Source organism: Amphibalanus amphitrite, unplaced genomic scaffold, assembly GCF_019059575.1.
Source record: "Amphibalanus amphitrite isolate SeventyFive unplaced genomic scaffold, NRLGWU_Aamphi_draft 000019F_arrow, whole genome shotgun sequence".
Lineage (NCBI taxonomy): Eukaryota > Metazoa > Arthropoda > Thecostraca > Balanomorpha > Balanidae > Amphibalanus > Amphibalanus amphitrite.
Window position 1 is genome coordinate 1,663,496 of NW_024881515.1, and position 18,102 is coordinate 1,681,597.

The window sequence follows — 18,102 nt, forward strand, 5'->3', positions numbered from 1 at the left end:
GCACCACCACCGCACCACAAAGTATGCCCAAAGCCAGGGCCCCGGTAACGTGAGATAGCCGAGTCGGGGCAGCGTGCGCCGTGCGCTGACCCAAGCCGGGGCCGCAGCTTTGGGCGCGGTCTACCGCATCCCCGCGGGCAGCCCCGGGCTATCACATGACACCGGGAGGACGCGCGGCCCCGGCTTGGGTCAGCGCACGCTACCCCGACTCGGCTACCTCACGTTACCGGGGCCCTGGCTTTGGGCGCGGTCTACCGCACCACCTAACAGGCGTGTTCGAAACCGCAGGAGATGATGATGAACGGGTTTATCGAAACTTGATTGGATAAGCATATCGGTAATAGCGATTTCAGTGTGTGCATTTATTGTTCATAGTGGTGTGAAATGTGGTTGGGGTACGACCGACAACCCGTCGGGGCGAATTTCGCACTGGGGTACTCAAAATTTGAAGAATTTAAGACGTTTCCATGAGTTTTGAAGGTATGGATAAGTTCTAAAAATCCGGTTCTCCTTATCTGGGCCATTAACTCCATACGGTCCAGGAAAGCTGGCACACTACCTTTAAGTGGACCGGCTGCTACGAATGAGGGGATGTAACAGAACGATTTGTAGTGTCTGCTTTGATTGAGGACAGCTGGATACTAATATTTCACCTGTGAAAAAGGGATGATGGAGGCAGCCATGGCCCATGGAGCGTCGATATTGCTACGTTGAAAGATAATTGTTTTCGGACGAGATAGGTACATAGTACATACGTCTGTAATGGCAAATACAATTTTAACATTGGATGGTATAACTTCTGATGGAATATCGCAAAAATACCCAATAGTTCGTGGTACCGATGCGGGATGCAGGCTGCAATGGCAGGGACTGATATCTATTCCCCTAGACAGGGGCGGATCCAGGATTTTTCGGGAGGGGGGCGGCAAGTCAAAATAGGGGCGACCTGGCAATCTGGGGGCGCTTCATACGAAGGGGCGCCAAACCGTCGTCAAAATCGAGAGTCGTCGAACGCGCGCCGTGGTGTGGGACGTTGTCATGCTCCCCCTCAGGTTTTTCGCAAATATCTGAAAAAACAGCTGTGCGCAGCGCCGCCGTTTTCAGCACACATTATCATGCACCTTTTTTGCACATGTTGTGAAAGTGTCAGGCCCGGGTCATGCAACGGCAGGTCACCAGGTCATGACAAGTGACCTAACCCCAGAATGTTAAAATGCTCACCATTGCTATACCGACAGAACGGTCGCTTTGAAATTGTCAGCGATTGATGAAAGCAACAATATTCATGAAATGTATATCTCGGAATTTTGATATTTGTGGGCTAAGGTCAAGTCAGTTTTGCGACCTCTCCAATCTCCATTAGGTATACCGGGTATACCTAAGTTTATGTGAGACAACTGAAAGGCTTTTGGACGAGCGCCATTCTAGACAATCGCAAGCATTAGGATACATGTAAAATCAACACACTGAATAAGAAAATTGCACCTGTGACCATTCATTATGTCCCACAGGTCATCCCAGGTCATGAAAGGTCCTGAACAGTTTTTTGAAAATAACTTTTGATAGATACATATGCTAGAACGATAAAAACACCTCCGTTGTGTTCAGCTCGACTGATCTGCAACATGACATTTCCCGGTGAGGTCATGACCTTGACCTGAGGTCAAATTACCAAAATTACCTTTCAAGGTCATCCTATAGTCCATTCGACGCGTCTCGACGACAGAAACGCGATGCTGGCAAACGTAATGTCGAGCCTCTCTTGAGTCAAAAGCTATTGCAGGAAAACATTGTTCGTAAAACTGCTATTTTTAGAGTTTTTGCCCTCTGGAGGCTAGACCGTTGACCAGAGGTCAATTCTGAGGGCAGTTCACAGAAGCACCTTTGAAATGGCTATTGAATGCGCTTTACCGCGGCACTATAGCTCTATTGGTTTCCGAGCTATGTGCCGGCGTTTCGAAAATTGTTGAAATAGGCAACATTTTACCTTTGATGACCTTTGGTGACCTGACCTTATTTGACCTAACCTAGAAAACCGCTTACCGCGTGTCTCTAGTTCTACGCGACCTAGGAGCCGAGTTAGACGAGGGGACGTGACCTCCCCCCCCCCTAGCACGACACGGAAAACTCAGACCACCAGCACGGCGCGGGTTAAAAGTCGTAGATGGGCGCCGCTACGTCAGCAAAAAATATTAGCAAAAAGGTGGCCTCCATTTGCTGGTGCATCCTTCTTCTCCTTTTTTCTGGAAGCGTCTCACTTATGCTGGTTTGCCTCACTTCTCCTGAGGGCGCCCAACTTCTGCTTGGATCGCCCAATGCCTCATGGGGAGGCCCACTTTGCTTGAGTCGCATCATTTCTTCTAAGAACGACCTATTTGCTGTAGGCGACCCACTTATCTGGGACGGCCATCTTCTGCTAGAAGCGCCCCTCTTCTTCCTGATGGGTCACACTTCTACTTGGAGTGCACCTGTTCTGTTAGGGGGCCCCTTTGCTGCTGGGGAGTCCCCTTTTCTACTGTGAATGGGGCGACCCTCTCCTGTTGGGCGACCCCAAATTCTGCTGGAGGCGCCCCATTTCTGTCCAACTTTTGCTGGGGTGCCCCTGTTCTGCAGGGGACACTTCTCTTTTGCTAGAGACACCTCTTCTGGGGGCGCCCTTCCACTGCGGGGACTTATCTCTTCTGCCAGCGGCACCCCCTTTTTTCTTATGTTTTTTTTTTTTTTTTACTGGGGCGTCCCTCTTTTGTTCGGAGTGGGGCACCCTTCTCCTTTTTCTGGGGCACCGCCCGTCTGCTGGGGCTGCCCTTCCGCTGTCAGGGGCGCCCCTCTTGTGCAGAATATGCTCCTCTTCTTCTTCTTGTAATGAGGCGCCCCTCTTCTACTGGGGGCACCCGACGACTGCTGCCTGCTGGGGAGCCCATCTGCTGCCGGGGCAACTATCTTCTGCCGGATATTGTCAATGGGGCGCCCCCATCCTGTTTGGCGAGCCAAAACTCTGCCGGAGACTCCCTATTTCTGGTCAACTTTTGCTGTGGCGCCTCTCTTCCGCTGGGACGCCCCTCTTCTGGTGGGAGCGCCCCTCTCCTGTTGGAAACCCTTCTCTTCTGGGCCCCCTCCGCTGCCGGGGGCAACCCTCTTCTCTTAGTGGCATCCATTTTCTTCTTATGGGGCTCCTTTTTTGCTGGGGCGCCCATCTGCTGTCAGGGCGCCTCTCTTCTTCTCGGAATGGGGGCGCCTCTCTCCGTTTGCTGGGGCGTCGCTCCTCTTCAGGGGTGCTTTCTCCTGCTGGGGGTGCCCTTCCGCTGCCAGGGGCGCCTCTCTTGAACAGAAGGTATCTTTTTATTCTTTTAATAAGACGCCGCTCTTCTGCTGGGGCAACTCTCATCTGCTGGGAACGGGCAATTGGGCGTCGCTCTCGTGCTTGGTGAGCCCAACTTCTGAGTGGAGGCGCCCTTTTTCTCCTCAACCTTTGCTGTGTCGCCGCTCTTATGCTCGGGGCCCCTCTCTGCCGCGGGCTATGGGCGCCTTTTCGGATGGAGAGGGGGGGGGGGTGGCCGCCCCCGCCACCCCCCGCTGGATCCGCGCCTGAGGGGCGCCATGTTTTTTTTTTCAATGGGGCGCCCAGTCGCCTGTGATCTTCGATGGGGCGGGGCGCCTGTTATGCTTTGCAGGTCAGGGGCGTAACCACGCTAAAAGTGGTGCGGACAAACTTATAGGGGGCGCCATCCCTCAAGGGGGCGCCATCGCCCAAGGCGTGCGCCATTGCCTAAGGGAATGGGGTGAGTAAGAGGGGCGCCTTTATGTGAAAGAGGGGCGCCTATGAAGTTTATAGGGGCGCCTCCATGCGATAAAAGGGGCGCCTTGCCTTGGTAGCGACTGCGTATGCAATCCACTACCATCTGCTGTTGCGTCGGAGCTTTGTGTGGGGCGCCATTGCATGGGTCGTGGGTATTGATAGTGCTAAAGCGCGCCTTATATATGGCGTTGTCCGGTGCCCGGCGCCTGACGGCGCCGGGCACCGGACAGCTGAAAGGGCGCCACTTGGCCGGGGGGGGGGGGCGGCCGCCCCCGTCGCCCCCCCCCTGGATCCGCGCCTGCCCCTAGATGACACTACTAGTGAGCGCCTGGATACAGGCTGCGCCGCAAAGCAGAACTGAAACGTCTCGGAATGCTCGAACGCTTTCTAAGAGCAGTTATACGTTTTCTGTCTTGGTATTGACTTGTTCCACCGTCCATGGACCATGTTTATGTAAACATGAGACGCATTGAATGTGTTCTTTTTATTTCGCATTGATTTTTTCGCACTTATATGAGCCAATTCATTTAACACTTTGCCTGGGATGAATGTACTCTTGCCTAAACCAGGAACGGAACAAAGAGCGTCAAGTAAAACGCTGTCACTTGCCCGATCTTCACAGTCTGATGTTCAGTATATCTGCTCGATCCTGTGCAATGGCTCATGACCCTACTGTTTGACGCTCCTTTCGAACTTTTTTAAACTCGAGTCACATCGCTCTTTACAACACATTATGCAAACCTTTTCCGGTGTGTCTGCTAACTGAGGCAGAACACGGTAAACAATGAAGCGCCCGCGTTACAAAACGCCTATGATTTATTCGCGTTTTTTGTCGGTGCCCTGGCAGATCAGATAGCGGCGGGGTCGTATTCGGTCGGCTGGCCCGTCTGTCTGTGGGGATTTATGCGGCAGCCACCAGTGGCGGCGGCGGTGGTGGCTGGCGGGTTTCCTTTGTGGGCGGTGCGGCAGACAGTTGCCGGTCGGCCGGACGGGCAGGGACTGACGGGCGCACCTGGCTCCGGCGGCTGTGCCGGTGCCGGCGGCGGTAGCCTGGGGCTGTCGGCGGCAGGACCGCCCATTTGGGGGTGTGATGAGCTGACAGGGGTGGGTGGTCCGTTGAGGGGTGTGGGCTATACCAGCCCTGGGTGAACGGATGTAGCTAATTATGCGGATGCGGTTTACAAACACCGGATGTAGTGTCACTCTGAAAGCATGATTCTAGTTGCGAATCCCAACATTACGTTATCCTGCCTATGCTTTTCAAACTAAAGACGCGTTTATTGTTATGCATTTGTAGAAAATAATCATTGAGGCATGCATTTAATGCAGATATTTATTCGTTTAACATTGGGATCATTTCAAGGAGTTCAAGATTCAAAATTCTAAAAAAAAAATTTCCAAATCTTTAATTCGTTTCTTGTCAGGACTAATGTGCGAGGAAACTAGTAACTGGTTTGTTCTTAGCTGAATATGCATTTGTGTTGTTCCTGTTCCTATTCATGAGTTTGCTGTCATGCTGCGGGTCACAACATACCGCCCCTTGCTCTGCCCTCCCTCAACCCCTCCCCCGTCCCCGCTGGGACTGCTGTTCGGACGCCGGCTATTTTCCAGACCGGGCCATAAAACTGCGACCGGAAGCCAGCCTGCCACCGGTTTAAAAGTCCGCCGCGGCCGCACCTGGCGGCACCGGGGAGGGGTGTCGGGGGGGCGGGGCAGAGGCGACCGGGCCATTTCCGACGTCTGCTCGGCCGGATGTTATCCCTCATGATAAGGGCCGGCCGCACGTGCCGTCATTACCTCTGGACACCAGGCTGCCAATGAACGGTCGAGAACCACGAACCAAGAGCCATGAACCATGAACTGAGAACCGAGGACCGAGAGCCGACGGTCTAAATTCGAAAGTAGAGAAAGTAGAGTAAAGATATGATACCGAGATTCTAAGGCAGATACATTTGAGAGGGCAGCCGTAGCTAATGCCCCAAATCCGACGCTAAAAATTCATAACTAGGGTAAGAACGGAGACTGGAAAGCCGCAAAGCCGAGCTGAAGTCCAGACAGCAGGCAGAAGATAGCTCTGTGTGCGGATGCTATGTCGGCGACGTGCAATCATTTCAGCCATTCAAGGTTGAAATAGTGGACGACAATTTATAGCATCTGTCGGAGCTGAAAACTGCACTGAGAATGGCCTCTGGAAGCGTGCGGCCGTCAACCACTCTCAGGGCGGGTCATGAAGCTCTGATTTACGTCGACCTAATTGTGAGCGAGCTCATTACGCTAATAGGCCGCTTAGTGTCCTCATGAAGTAGTTCCTTGATTGGGCATTATTTCGACGGTAAGATTCATTGCTATAGCGAGTCCATATGGCTTCATTAACTGGAGCCGTTCTCGGGTATGCTCCAAACGATGCGATAAATCATACGCAGCTTGATTTCGTTGCGGTTCTGGGGTCGGCTGTTACCAAAGTGATGAGGTCGGCGTGCGTACACCTGCAGCCAATAATAGTGATGAATGCACAGGCCGTGATTAACGTCGCGGTCGCTTACTGACCCGCTTTTCAACGTCGAGGGGCGCTTAATCAAAATTAGTCAGCCTGTCATGCCTGATGCCTTCTCGGCTCTAACAAATGCCAGCAAAACAGCCACATGGTGTGATCGCTAACCGAGGGTCCCTCGTTCGCCATCAGCTCTCTTCGATCCTCAACTTTATGCAAAGACATCCATGTTTATATCACGACGTCCTCTTCCATCGTTCCCTCCTGCCCGCTCCCACACCACAGCAGCCTGCCCTGCCACCTGGCGGCCGGGTAGTGAACTACACCGTCAGCTCGGTCCGGCCGGCCCGCTCCCGCTCCGCCTTCACACAGTGCGTGGCGTTCGGTGAGGGTGCGTGTCGGCGTCTGGCGGTGACCGGGTGCGGTGTGTTCGACTTTAGTGGAGAGCAGGACCGGTGTGGGACAGTGCCTGGCCGGCGCACTGTCCGCCACTAAGGACTCGGTCCGGTGTCGCTGACCTAGCCCGCTAGGTTCAGCTGAGACTCGAGCGCAGGGGCGGCTGGACATGGTGTGAGGTCGGCGGTATCTTCAGACATTCCAATGGATTTCCTCATTCTCAAGGTACGGTTTTCTCACAATTGACCGAGGATGGGTGGTGTAGACAGAGACAAACAGTACACATATGTATGACATCTTTGACTGTTTTCGATTGTCGGACGTTTACGATTGTTTACAATTCCGTCAGTTCATCAGCATTCGTCATGTGTCTTGGCTGTTTATAAATAACAGCGATGCATTTGAATCCGCATTCTTATTGCCTCTAACATCTACTTGACAGGTGCTCCAAGTTGTTGCTAAGGCTAAATAATGATGTCATGCACTTGAGAACCTCATTAGGGGAAATGCATGGAGCAATGGAGCATGCAATGTAGCTGTACGAGTATGTTTGCTTTAGCATGACTCATTGGTTATCATCATCAGTAGACTGGAGCACATGACATGATGCAGGAAGTTTATTTATCATTACACCTTAAATACGCCACAAATTCCAGTTACATAGTAACATGAAGTTGTCATGGCCATCAAGTTGTAAGTGCATCAAATCACACTAATCTGTCTGGGCTAGTAAAGCACATGTTCCGGCTGCTTATCTGTTTTAGGCCAGAGCGATGTGCTTTACCGTCTCCCACCTCTGCCACATCCACGTCTGCTCCCGGCTGAACCCAGCCATGACTGTAACGAGGAGCAGACTCCGCCGCTAAGTGCCGAGTCGTGGCGGTTAGCTCTGGGGCGGGGCTGACCGGGGCTCAGAGCTGTCAGTTCATCTGTCGGTCAGAAGACGAGTTCGGCGCCCAGCTAATGGGCCAACCGGTCCACTACCGCTAACCAGACGGGCGCAGACTGCCGTGACTCTGCCCCCGCTAACTGACCTCTGTGTACCGAACTCGACTGGGTCAAGGACCGCCGACCGTAAGGTGTTTGGGAGTGGAACGGCGATTTTGCCCATATCGGCCCGGTGGGGATAAAATACGGCTTATCGCCGAAACATGGAACGGCTCTTGGTGCTGTCCTCCCCGAGTCTGTGTTTTGTTCGGTCCGGGCCCTCTGCCGGACCCAGGGGAGAGGGTGCACGGAGTGGAGGGCACATCACACGCATAGCGCGTGCCGCCCCTGATGCAAATCGCATTCATGAGTACAGTTGGACCGTGCAGTGTCATACATCATGGAGATATGGTAATGCGCGTGTCATCACTGATGGGGCGCACTATGCAAATCGACAAAAGCCGCTAACGCCTTGTTATGGAGACAGTGTTTTGGCTTATCGATTTGTTTGATCTCTAACGGCACATTTACGCTTAACCCTCGCCGGCCGAGGGGGGGGGGGCGGGTGCCGCCCCCCCATAGGGTTTTTTCGCGATAGCTCCGAACACGCTGGCGATAGAGAGCTGAAACTTGGCATACCTGACCTTTGATCCAAGCCGCATCTTTTGACACCAACCGCATTTTTGGGTCAGGTCAGGTCACTGACCTATGACGTCATAAGTGAACCTCTGCACGGTCTTCAGATGTCGCAACTTCGCAACGCCCTCACTGCCAGAGGAGATGTCACAGGAAAATGAAACTTGCAGGATCTAGTATCCATTATGAGTCTCACAATTTGTATATCTCGGATTTTTCCTAGAGGTCATATGAGGTCAGGTCATTTTCGTGACCTCACCATTATAAGTCAATGGGGAAAAATTCAAACTGCTATTCTGGCGCCGGGAACGATCTCCAACTATCTCAAGCACACAGAATCGTGATTTGATGCACTCCTTGCAAGGTTAGATGCGTCACTTTTGCAATGTTGACCTTCCATGACGTCATTTATGACGTCATCAAGGTCATATTAGTTTTTCGTCAATAACTCCCGATCAAATTGAGCTAGCGAGTCGAGAAAGCCACCAATGGACTCAGGAAGACCTGCCGGATCGAATGATACGCGACATGACCTCTTTCGACCAACTTCGTGACCTGGGGGTGCTGACCTGACCTTGACCTGAGGTCAACACCCTAAGTTGACCTGACCCGAACAAAAAGTATATCATTCGACGCGCCTGAGCGAGGCGAACACGATGCTGCCAAAATCGCGGCTCTGCGGCCGTTTTTTGCGAAGTTATTCACCAAAAACTGAACCGTACCCTGGGGCACTTGACCTGACCTCAGAGGTCACCGGTTGACCTAGGACCTTAAAATCGGGTACCAATCTCTGCGTCTCGTAACGGCGCACACGCTCGTTTTTTCCGCGACGCGCTAGCTCCACCAGGGGCGAAACGGCGAGGGGGGGTCGTACCCGCCCCCCCCCCTCGGCCGGCGCGTATGTAGAAAACCAATAGGTCCGGCGAGGGTTAACCCTTGACTCGGCTTTTATCGTCTAGAATGATAAGTGGTATGCAATGTACCTATCATTGCATGCATGGTTGTTTTGTCTCAGTAGTCCCATTGATTTCAAACACTTCTATCTCTTACAACGGAGATTGGTGTGAAGAGACCTCATCTGGACCGTAAATAACAGACATTGCTAGTAAATCAGCATTGCCAAGTGATTTTATCAACATTGGTTACATCTTAGCTTGGACGGTGAGCATCAGGGAAAACCGCAGTGATGGCACACATCCTCTAAAATGAGCTCTGGGTCGTGTTGCCTATCCCAGCTCAGAACATTTGACATTGGTATGTGAGTTTTATGTATCACGCTCTGAAGCCACGTTATGCCATTCCACTCGTCAAACGCTCGTTCAGTATTCAACGGGCGCCGTCTGACTAATGAATTTCACGGGTTGGGATGGGTCGGGTCACTGCGCCGTGGCCCCGGTCTGTACCGCTGACCACAGGCTATCGGTCAGGTCAGCAGGCGGTCAGCGATCGACAGGTCACGGCAGGTCACCTGCATTGGTCAGGGAGGAACCAGTGCACGGGTGCAGGAACCAACTGTGATCAATGCAGTGAGCGCAGCCCAGCATTACTGACTTGACAGCAGCGGGCTTCTGCAGATCACCAGCCAATGATCGTCAGTGACTGCACACTGATATAATCCATAGTGATCGACTGATGTGGCCCAACCTAGTTGGCTGAGGTGTCACTGCAGAGTACGAGTACAGACACCAAGGCGATGCGCCTCGGAATGTCTCCCTAAAAGGACACAGATTGTTTAATGGTCGCCTAATGTTATATATGCTCATCATCAACAACCAATCACCACTCTATGCACTGACCACCAGAGTATCCGACTGTGAGCGTCTAAACACCCTCAGTGAAATATTGTGTCCAACATGCACCGTTCGTCAAACATTCTGCCTGACGAACATAACATATTGGAGAGTCATTCTGCTACCATGAGAGCGCTGATCAATCAAAGCGTTTATTTGATGTGCTCTGCGAGCAGTGATAGGCATAATAATCTACCGGCCATCGACCCAGAGTTCATCGGTCCGATGTATAGTCGGATCATCGCTAAAATAAAGTTAAAATTAATCATAATAAATATCGGCAGATTTTCAAAGTAGCCAAGAGTTTCAACGTCGATAGTGGCGCGCTACTGCATGCTGCTATTTCATTCCTTCTTAGTCTTTATTGAGCGTCCTTTTGAAAAGATACAGTACGCTTCGGAGTCACTGTTCCGTTTAGCTTTGGTGGTGGGCCTCCCGGAAGGTTCGAGGTCGGGTGTATGCGCGTATGGGAACTTTGTCGCAGCGGTATGACCTCAGATCGTTGGCTGGGCGGACTCCGCGACCGCCGAGGCCCTGCCTGATTGAAATTTCGGCTGTCACAGGAAGCATTGCCGATTTTCATTTCCTCGTATCGGCCATGCGACTGACAGGCTTGCATTAGTCCTCATTACTGACGACAATGGTGACCGCCGTCTCACTCGAACGCTGCAGTGTATTAGGCCAACTCGTGGCACCCGACCCCAGTAATCAGCAGAGGTCACGGGACGTCCGGGTGTTGCTATGAGCTCTGCTTAATCATTCCACAGAGGACTCGTTCGACGATCATAGCAGCACCGGGACACCCGGCACATGTCTTCCTAATTCGATTTAGGGTTTGCTCGTCTCCCTTTTGCAACCCCCCCCCCCCCCAAAGCACTCTCTAGTGACGTTATGTTCCCATTTCAATTTGTCCACCCCTGATGATGAGTGCCTCTCGTGGCATGGTATTGTTTTATGCTTGAGTGGCTTCCGCGGGATTGTATCACTCCTCAGAAACACTTTACCCACCGAAGCGCTGCATCCTTCCTGAATACAGTTTGTCCGCCTTACGTGTCCCGCGGCACTGTTATCCTACCTGGGCGTCAGTCAGTCACCGCTACCGTCCGCTCGTCGTACAAACGGCAGCAGTGGAACGGATTACGGCACCATCCCGGCCGTAGTAGCACTGCCGTGCAATTGACGGTCCCCGAACGGCGGCTACCGTTCACGGGAGCGGCCCAGTTCGCAGAGGTGCTGCATCACGGGAGGGGCAGGGCCGCGCTCCATCACCCGGGCTCGTCAGGCAGCCGCCGTGCCGGCAGACGGGCCAGCCGAGCTCCCTCGGTAGCAATACAGATGTCCGGTCTCTCCGGGAGCAATGCCGCGCTTCTGGGTAGATCTCCGGTACCGAGTGGCAGATGCATTTGTCTTGCTCGATGGGCGGAAACGGAAAAAGGTCGCGGTGCCGTCCGGTTTTGCGCGCTCCGCCTGACGTTCCGGCTGGATTTACAGCAGTTGGGGCACGGCCGACGCGGCCGCCGCAAACCGTAATTGATTGTCTTTTAACGGAATCGGATAAAGGAGTGACAATGACGCATTGTGTTCTGGTGGCACCCGCGGCCTGCACTGAGCCGCTGCAATTCGGCCGCGTTAGGTGGCGTCACTCCTCTGTAAGCCGGTCTGCGATGGAAGCTGCCCAACTGAGACCTGTAAATTCGTAACGATTGCCCACCGGCACCGACATTTCTGGAGAATTCATATCGCTGTTCAGCTAATGGACACGATCCGGCTCAGCCTTTGAGTGCTCCCCGATCAATTGCGCCGCTCCGTTGTCCAGTGACAGAGATCATGGATCATTCAGTTCCCACCTCCCAGCGCTATATATCTCAGTCATGGTCAGGTAGGGTCCGGATGAAGCCGTCTCTGGCTGGACTGCACCGCGGTCATGCAGACCAGTGACCTCTCCGCCTCCGGCCCGCCCCAGTCCCCGCCCCACCCCACCTCAGCCTCCTACCCCTGCCCCCGCCAGCCCGCCATCCACAGCTCGATGATGGAGCCGGCGGCCCGGCCATATTCGGCCCTGCGCCCTCCATCGGTCTGTGCTCGTGGACGGCTGCCACGTGACGGCCGCACTGGCCGGCACCTTTCAGCTCTGCGGTCGGCGGCCGCGCCGTGCCGCTCATTGCCGCCTATTGAGCAGCCGAGCCGCCAGGCCGCTGAGCGAATCTCAATGCGCCCACAGCTGCTAATTGGTTTTGGTGCGGCGTTTAGTGGCGCGGCGCGGCGGTTAGTGGCGCAGTGCCGCCGGCGTGATTCGATTCCGGCGCGGCGGAGGCGGCGGGGCGTGATGGGATGGGAAGGAGGGAGAAGGGAGGGGGAGGGATGAAGTACTAAGTTTTGCTTATTGTCTTATGATTTGAAAGGAAACATTAGGCAGTTGGTGAAATGATTGTTAGAATTTCAACTTTGACAACTTTCGATACGACCGTTGTCTGATATAACTTAGAGGAAATGAGCTTTGTAGCGTGATTGGGCTATATTTCACGTTATAAGTTTTCTGAGTGAATTAACCCGTCAGGAAAGTTTGTGTCTGAAACATTTTATCGGAATCAGAAACTGCCATTTTTTTTTTCTTGTCGAGTTCACCGTCCCTGCCTGTACGATGGCTAAGCCGCAGAACATCCGTGACAGTTATAACTCAGCCAATAAAAAACGTCTTTTTTTGCCGAAGTCCGTCCGCTGTGAGCTGAATGCCTCGGGCACCCATCGTGCCTCCGTCATCCGGCCGGAATTTCACGTCCTTTGGCTGGCAGGCAGAGTAAAGTAGGACGAATGAGAGCAAAAAACTGCCACACACTGTTGGTAAAAGTTCCCAGTATCCGTGGAAAAAATGTGACAAGTCTCGTCCCACCGGAAGTCGTTTCATTCCCGTCGACGGTGTGTGCCGACTCCTTTGGGAAGGAATAGGTTACCCCTTGTCGAATTTTGTGTGTCATTTAGCGTCGTTCATTGTGACGGTCACTTCGTGTCGTTGCTTCGTGCTGCTCGTTCTTCCTCCATCATAGTGCATCGTCCGCAGGCTGCTTATGCTTAGTCCCGTGTGTTCAGCAGTGTGTTATTTCCTCTCCGTCCCATTGATCCATGTGTGCGTCCCGTCCTCGTCCCATCCCATCCCGTCCTTGTCCCTGTCCCTGTCCCGCCCCGTCCGATGAACCTATATATGCGTCTGTCCCGTCCCATTGACCCATGTATGCGTCCCGTCCCCGTCCCATTGACCCAGTGCGGCACTGGTCGGTCCGGGAGCTATCTGTCGCCGTGCTGCCGCCGGCGGTCACACCGCTCCGATAACGGCGCTCCGTGAGAGCCACCGGTGACCGCCGGCGGTGGACCTGCCGTCACCGACACAGTGTCACCACGGCGGCCTCATTCGGCAGAGAGCTGAGGCAGGGCGAGCCGGGCCGGCCGCCCGCCCCGGCCCTAATTGATCACTCACTAATAGGTGCTGGCATGGGATCCGCTCGTTAATGTCCGGAATGACCATCGTGGCTGAGACGGCCGTAAAAGACTCATTTTCGCGCCTGCTTGCCATGCGCCGCGAAAATACATGCCACTTAGACTAACAGGCGGCTGGGGCGTTTAGTGCTGTGGCGCCGGCGCGGCGGGCCGCCGTAGTATATGGTCGTCACCGGGTCGCAGCGATGTGGCCGGGCTGCAGCACGACAAAGCCGCTCTGCCGGCCCGCCGGGAAGGGCCGCTGCAGTGTCAGTCTGCATGACGCACCAACGCCGCCAGGGGAGTGTTGTTCGCGTCCGCGGCGGCCGCGCCGCACCGCGCCTCACCCACACAATCGACCACATGCAAATCGTCGTCACCGCGACCGCGGTGTCCCGCTGGGACCGTCCCGTCGCCGACGCCGCCGGTCACTTGGACGACAGCGCACAAGGACCGGGAGGTGTGGCGTCATTTCCTGTTGATCGGCGTCGCCGCTGACCGGTGCGTGCCGCGCGCGTGCTGCTCCGCCCTCCACCTGCTTAGGTGTGCCAGACGCTGATTACCAGGCACGGCGGCTTTCCTTGGCAATCAGTGTCTGCCGTGAGTTTCGAACGGCGTCCACCCTCGCGCACGCGCCCCCTGAACACCTGTTTGGACACGTGTGGCGGATCTGTCTGTGCAGAATGCAGCCTGCCGTGCCTGGTGTGACAGTGGTCTACTATATCTGCACGTGTGACAGTTGTGTGCTGCATCTGCACGCCACTTGCACGGCACGATTCGACCGTGAACGGGGTGGTGTGAGATCGCACCAGCCCGCCATCCGGTGCAGCCCACAGCAACACAGCCCCGAGCGTGCGACGGTGACTTGCAGCGATTAATAGCGTGTCGGTTGTTATTATAAGCGCATGGATCTGATAAGCTATCCCGACTGCCGGAAGAGGGTGAAGGGAAGCAGACAGCGTTGCCCGACAGGCGGTCAGTCTACCGTGCGAATTGCGATCCAGCGGTACCTACAGCGGCTGCAGAAGCGTGATGGGTCAGCAACGCGTAGCGAGGCGTACTAAACGCAGATAGGAAGGCACGCATGAATATTATTCAATTTATCGTCTAGGCCTTCATTTAGATTCCGTAATCGACAAGTTATCAAGAGTGTAAAGTTCATATCGGGCCTATGTCCATTGTCGCTCGTTTTGTTTGCCTTCAGGTAGTTATGTAGGATCTTCCCATGAAGATAGCACCGTGATTTGAGGCTTCGAAATAGCATGGATACAGGACACACAAGAGCCACTGTCATTCCTCATAAACGTTAAACATACGAACATTTCCATTTTATTGGCTAATGGAATCGTGATCGCTAGTATCACGAGCTTCTTTAATTTCACTGTTTATTGGATCTCAATAGAATTGCGAAAGCGCTGTCCAAATTGATGCAATATCACGTCACACCTGTGTGCGCGACGCCAGCGTGCGACCCAGGGAAGCCAAGTGAAGACCCAGTTACGCTCCGTGCTACGACTTTCACCCTCATGCTGTGGCGCCAATTGAGCGCTCATTAAGGACAGCTGGTGCAGATTGCAAGGTCTTCTGACAGCCTGGGACCCACCCGAGGGCCTTACAGACAGCAACCACTTCCTTTATGCCGAGCGTCTGGGGTCACCTGCATGGCCCGAATAACTGGACAGAGATAGTGATAATCTCTGGTCTTTAAGTACGTCGTCTGGTATTCAGAAACGACACTATTATGTCACGCTATCTTGAAATTGACGTCATGCAATGCAGCGATTATGGTCAGCAACAGGCGGGCTTGAGGTCGTTGTTTATAATTTGCGTTTGGTCATGAACGTAGATGACTGCTCACAGGCTTTGTCCTACACATAGACCCTAGCCATGTCCCTCGTTCTTCGTCTGCGTGTTTTCGCGCTTGTGATGCGTAAGTTGGACCAGATGTGACTGATCACATGATCAGTGATCACATTATGGACAATGTGACCGTTCACCTGGCGATGCTGATGCGTTTTCTGAGTTGACATGCGGCAGTGACGCCTGGATGACACGATCTGGCTTTTCGATACGACAATACGACAGTGACAGACGCGGGTACTCTCACCTCACGCAGACTAACGGGCCTCGTAACTGAAGGTGTCTGATCAAAGCCCGGCCGCAAATGTCGCCGAGACCATTTCTGGAGAGGTGAGATATGGCGACGTCTATGTAATGGTCTGTTTGGCATTGTAATTTATGCCGGATCGGGGAGTGACTGATGTCGCACGCTGAGCATTGCAGCGCATCTCAGAAACGCTGCGATGCATCTCTCACAGATAATATACGCTCTTATGACACGACACAGAGTCATGTTTGGAAGGTGGAATGTTCAGACGGTCATGTTTTGAGCATAGAAAGCCATGTCACGGCATGTTCCATTCCGCGGGACGAGCCATTCATTTCGCGGCGCGTGTCTGCGCTGAGCGCGGCGCGGCTCTGGCGCGCTCGTCTGGGTGACCTCCTCCGGCGCGAGGTCGACGTTTGTTGCTCTGCTGACCCGTGCCGTGTCGTGACGGCCGTCGAACTCATCTCCTCACTCGCAGCTCCTACTCACAGAGTCCAAGGCTGCGTTCCACCGCGTCTGAGCTGAATAGCGCTGCCGCTCCCTCAAACGATCCAGACGGCCGAGCCACCATTGACTCCTGCCTCTCTGAGGAGCGGACGGGACCAAATACAGACGCCGGCCCCAGCTGGCCCACTGTCATGTCCGACTATCTGACCGTCCGTCTCCGGCCCGAGCGCGTCCTTTGTAAACTTTAACACCAGTGATTGAAAAGGTCCCCGGAATACTAAACAGTCGGAATGCCAGAGGAGGCCGAGAACAAGTTTAGACCGGAGGAAACTTCACGTCCAAACACCACTCCATCTTTGGCTCCTGTCGATAAGCAGAAGTTTACACAAATAGTTGGCGTTCCGTGGATTCACTATAAGCCTCGGCGGCGCTAAAGCTTTGGTGAAGTCGAAAAACAGCCGATCGTCGATGTTAGCCGCTGCCGTATTGACCGACACCCCTCCGGTGGCCTGGATCACGCGCCTCGCACCCCGCTCCTGCGGCCCCGTCTCGGAGTCGGCCAGCTTTTTACTGGTGCTGCTGCCTGCTTGGGTCGCGTCGAGGCGTCACTGCCACCCAGGACGGCGGCCTCTTCATCGCGCCACTGCTCGCCGCGGTGCCACGCGGCGCGCCACCGCTGTCGCCGCCGTGAAAGTCCTGGCCACCGGAGTGCAACGCGGCGAAAAAGTCGCACTGTCAAGACAGCCGCGCGTGTTTTTGTAGCGCGCTGTCGGCGACTTCTGTCGCGCCGCGCCACTTCGGTGACGGTCACGGCGCGCTGGGGACGATGGCGGCGCGTATGCCTCCGTCGCGCCGATTGCGTTTGATTGTGTCCGTCACGGCGCGCGTGCGTGGGATGCCGAAATGAGAGAGAGCACGCCGCCCTCCGCGCCGACGAAACTAATTACAGTCACGTGGCTCGTCTGTCTTCTGCTGTGACTCGCCTGCTTAGTAGGTACCTGACACAATTACAGAATCTCCGTGTCTACCTGCCAGCAGCATCTGTTCACAAATGCATTTGGAAAACCATCCGCTCTGTCAAATACATCACACAAATGTCAAAATACAGTCTCAGTGTAGAACACTGAGACTGGACACCTCGCTGGTAATAGTGGCGACTGTCACCCCTATGGATAAGCTTGTCCCAGCTGTTCACCTGTGTGGCTGTGTGTATTATACAGCCTACTCAGAGCGTGCACGAGTGACACGCCTGCCTGTTCACCCTGTCCTTTCTACCACCCCTACCGCCGCCGGCTGACATCACTGTCGTGATTCTGGGCAGCTGTGCGCTCGTAAGACAGATGCCGCTGCCGTGTAGTTTCCGTTCCCTAAATTACCGTGCAGGCGGCCGGCACAATACGCTGTCACCTGTCCTGTGCTGTCCTGGGCTGTCCTGTCACGTCGTCAGCCACAGCTGGCCGGCTGCATGTCACTGTCACTAGAGGAGAGCTTGCGGAGGCGTCACCGGCTAATGAGTGGACGGAATCGCGATTCTCCGCTTTCCATGATTTTCTCAGAACAGCCGCGAATGTTGATGGAGTTGGTTTCACCTCTGCCATCGCTTAGCCTCGAAGAGCTTGTGCCGGAATTGACTTTTTGTCTTCTAAGGTCCAAAACGCCGCAAGCTTGGAAAAGGGGAATGGGGTTAGTGCCGTCAAGGTCAAGTTGGTGCCGAGGAGCGGATCTGACTCACCACTCACCAGTAGCACAAGTGTCGGATGGTAGCTGTTGGACGTCAACCCTGATGTCGGGCTGTCACACTGCCGGGTCGCAGTGCTGATTTAGCCCGAAACGTCCGCAGTGCTGCCCCAGATAGAAAAGAACCGGATGACACTCTCCACCGCAAACCTCTCGTCAGATGTCTGCTAACGCAACTCATCTTGTCAGGTCTGGTCTTATCTCGTGCGTAATCCGGGTGCCCTCTGTCGCGCGGAGTTTCCTCATAAGGACTCGCTGCAGCTCCCGCGTCACTCAGACGGGACTTTCACTCGCGGCCAGTTAA

The 18,102-nt window shown here is 54.2% G+C and overlaps 1 protein-coding gene across 2 annotated transcripts in view; it reads left to right on the forward strand.

The window, feature by feature from the left end:
- Positions 1–18,102, forward strand: part of LOC122389758 (E3 ubiquitin-protein ligase PDZRN3-B-like) — a 137,929-nt gene that overhangs the window by 61,111 nt on the left and 58,716 nt on the right. The window contains exon 1 of one of the 2 annotated variants that reach the window (XM_043382101.1): positions 6,648–6,908. The exons of the other annotated variant lie outside the window; for it this stretch is intronic. Within the exon in view, the coding sequence (XP_043238036.1) occupies positions 6,888–6,908 (21 nt within the window). The 5' untranslated portion in view covers positions 6,648–6,887. Of the gene's footprint in view, positions 1–6,647; positions 6,909–18,102 lie in introns of those variants that run through there. 2 annotated transcript variants of the gene reach the window in all.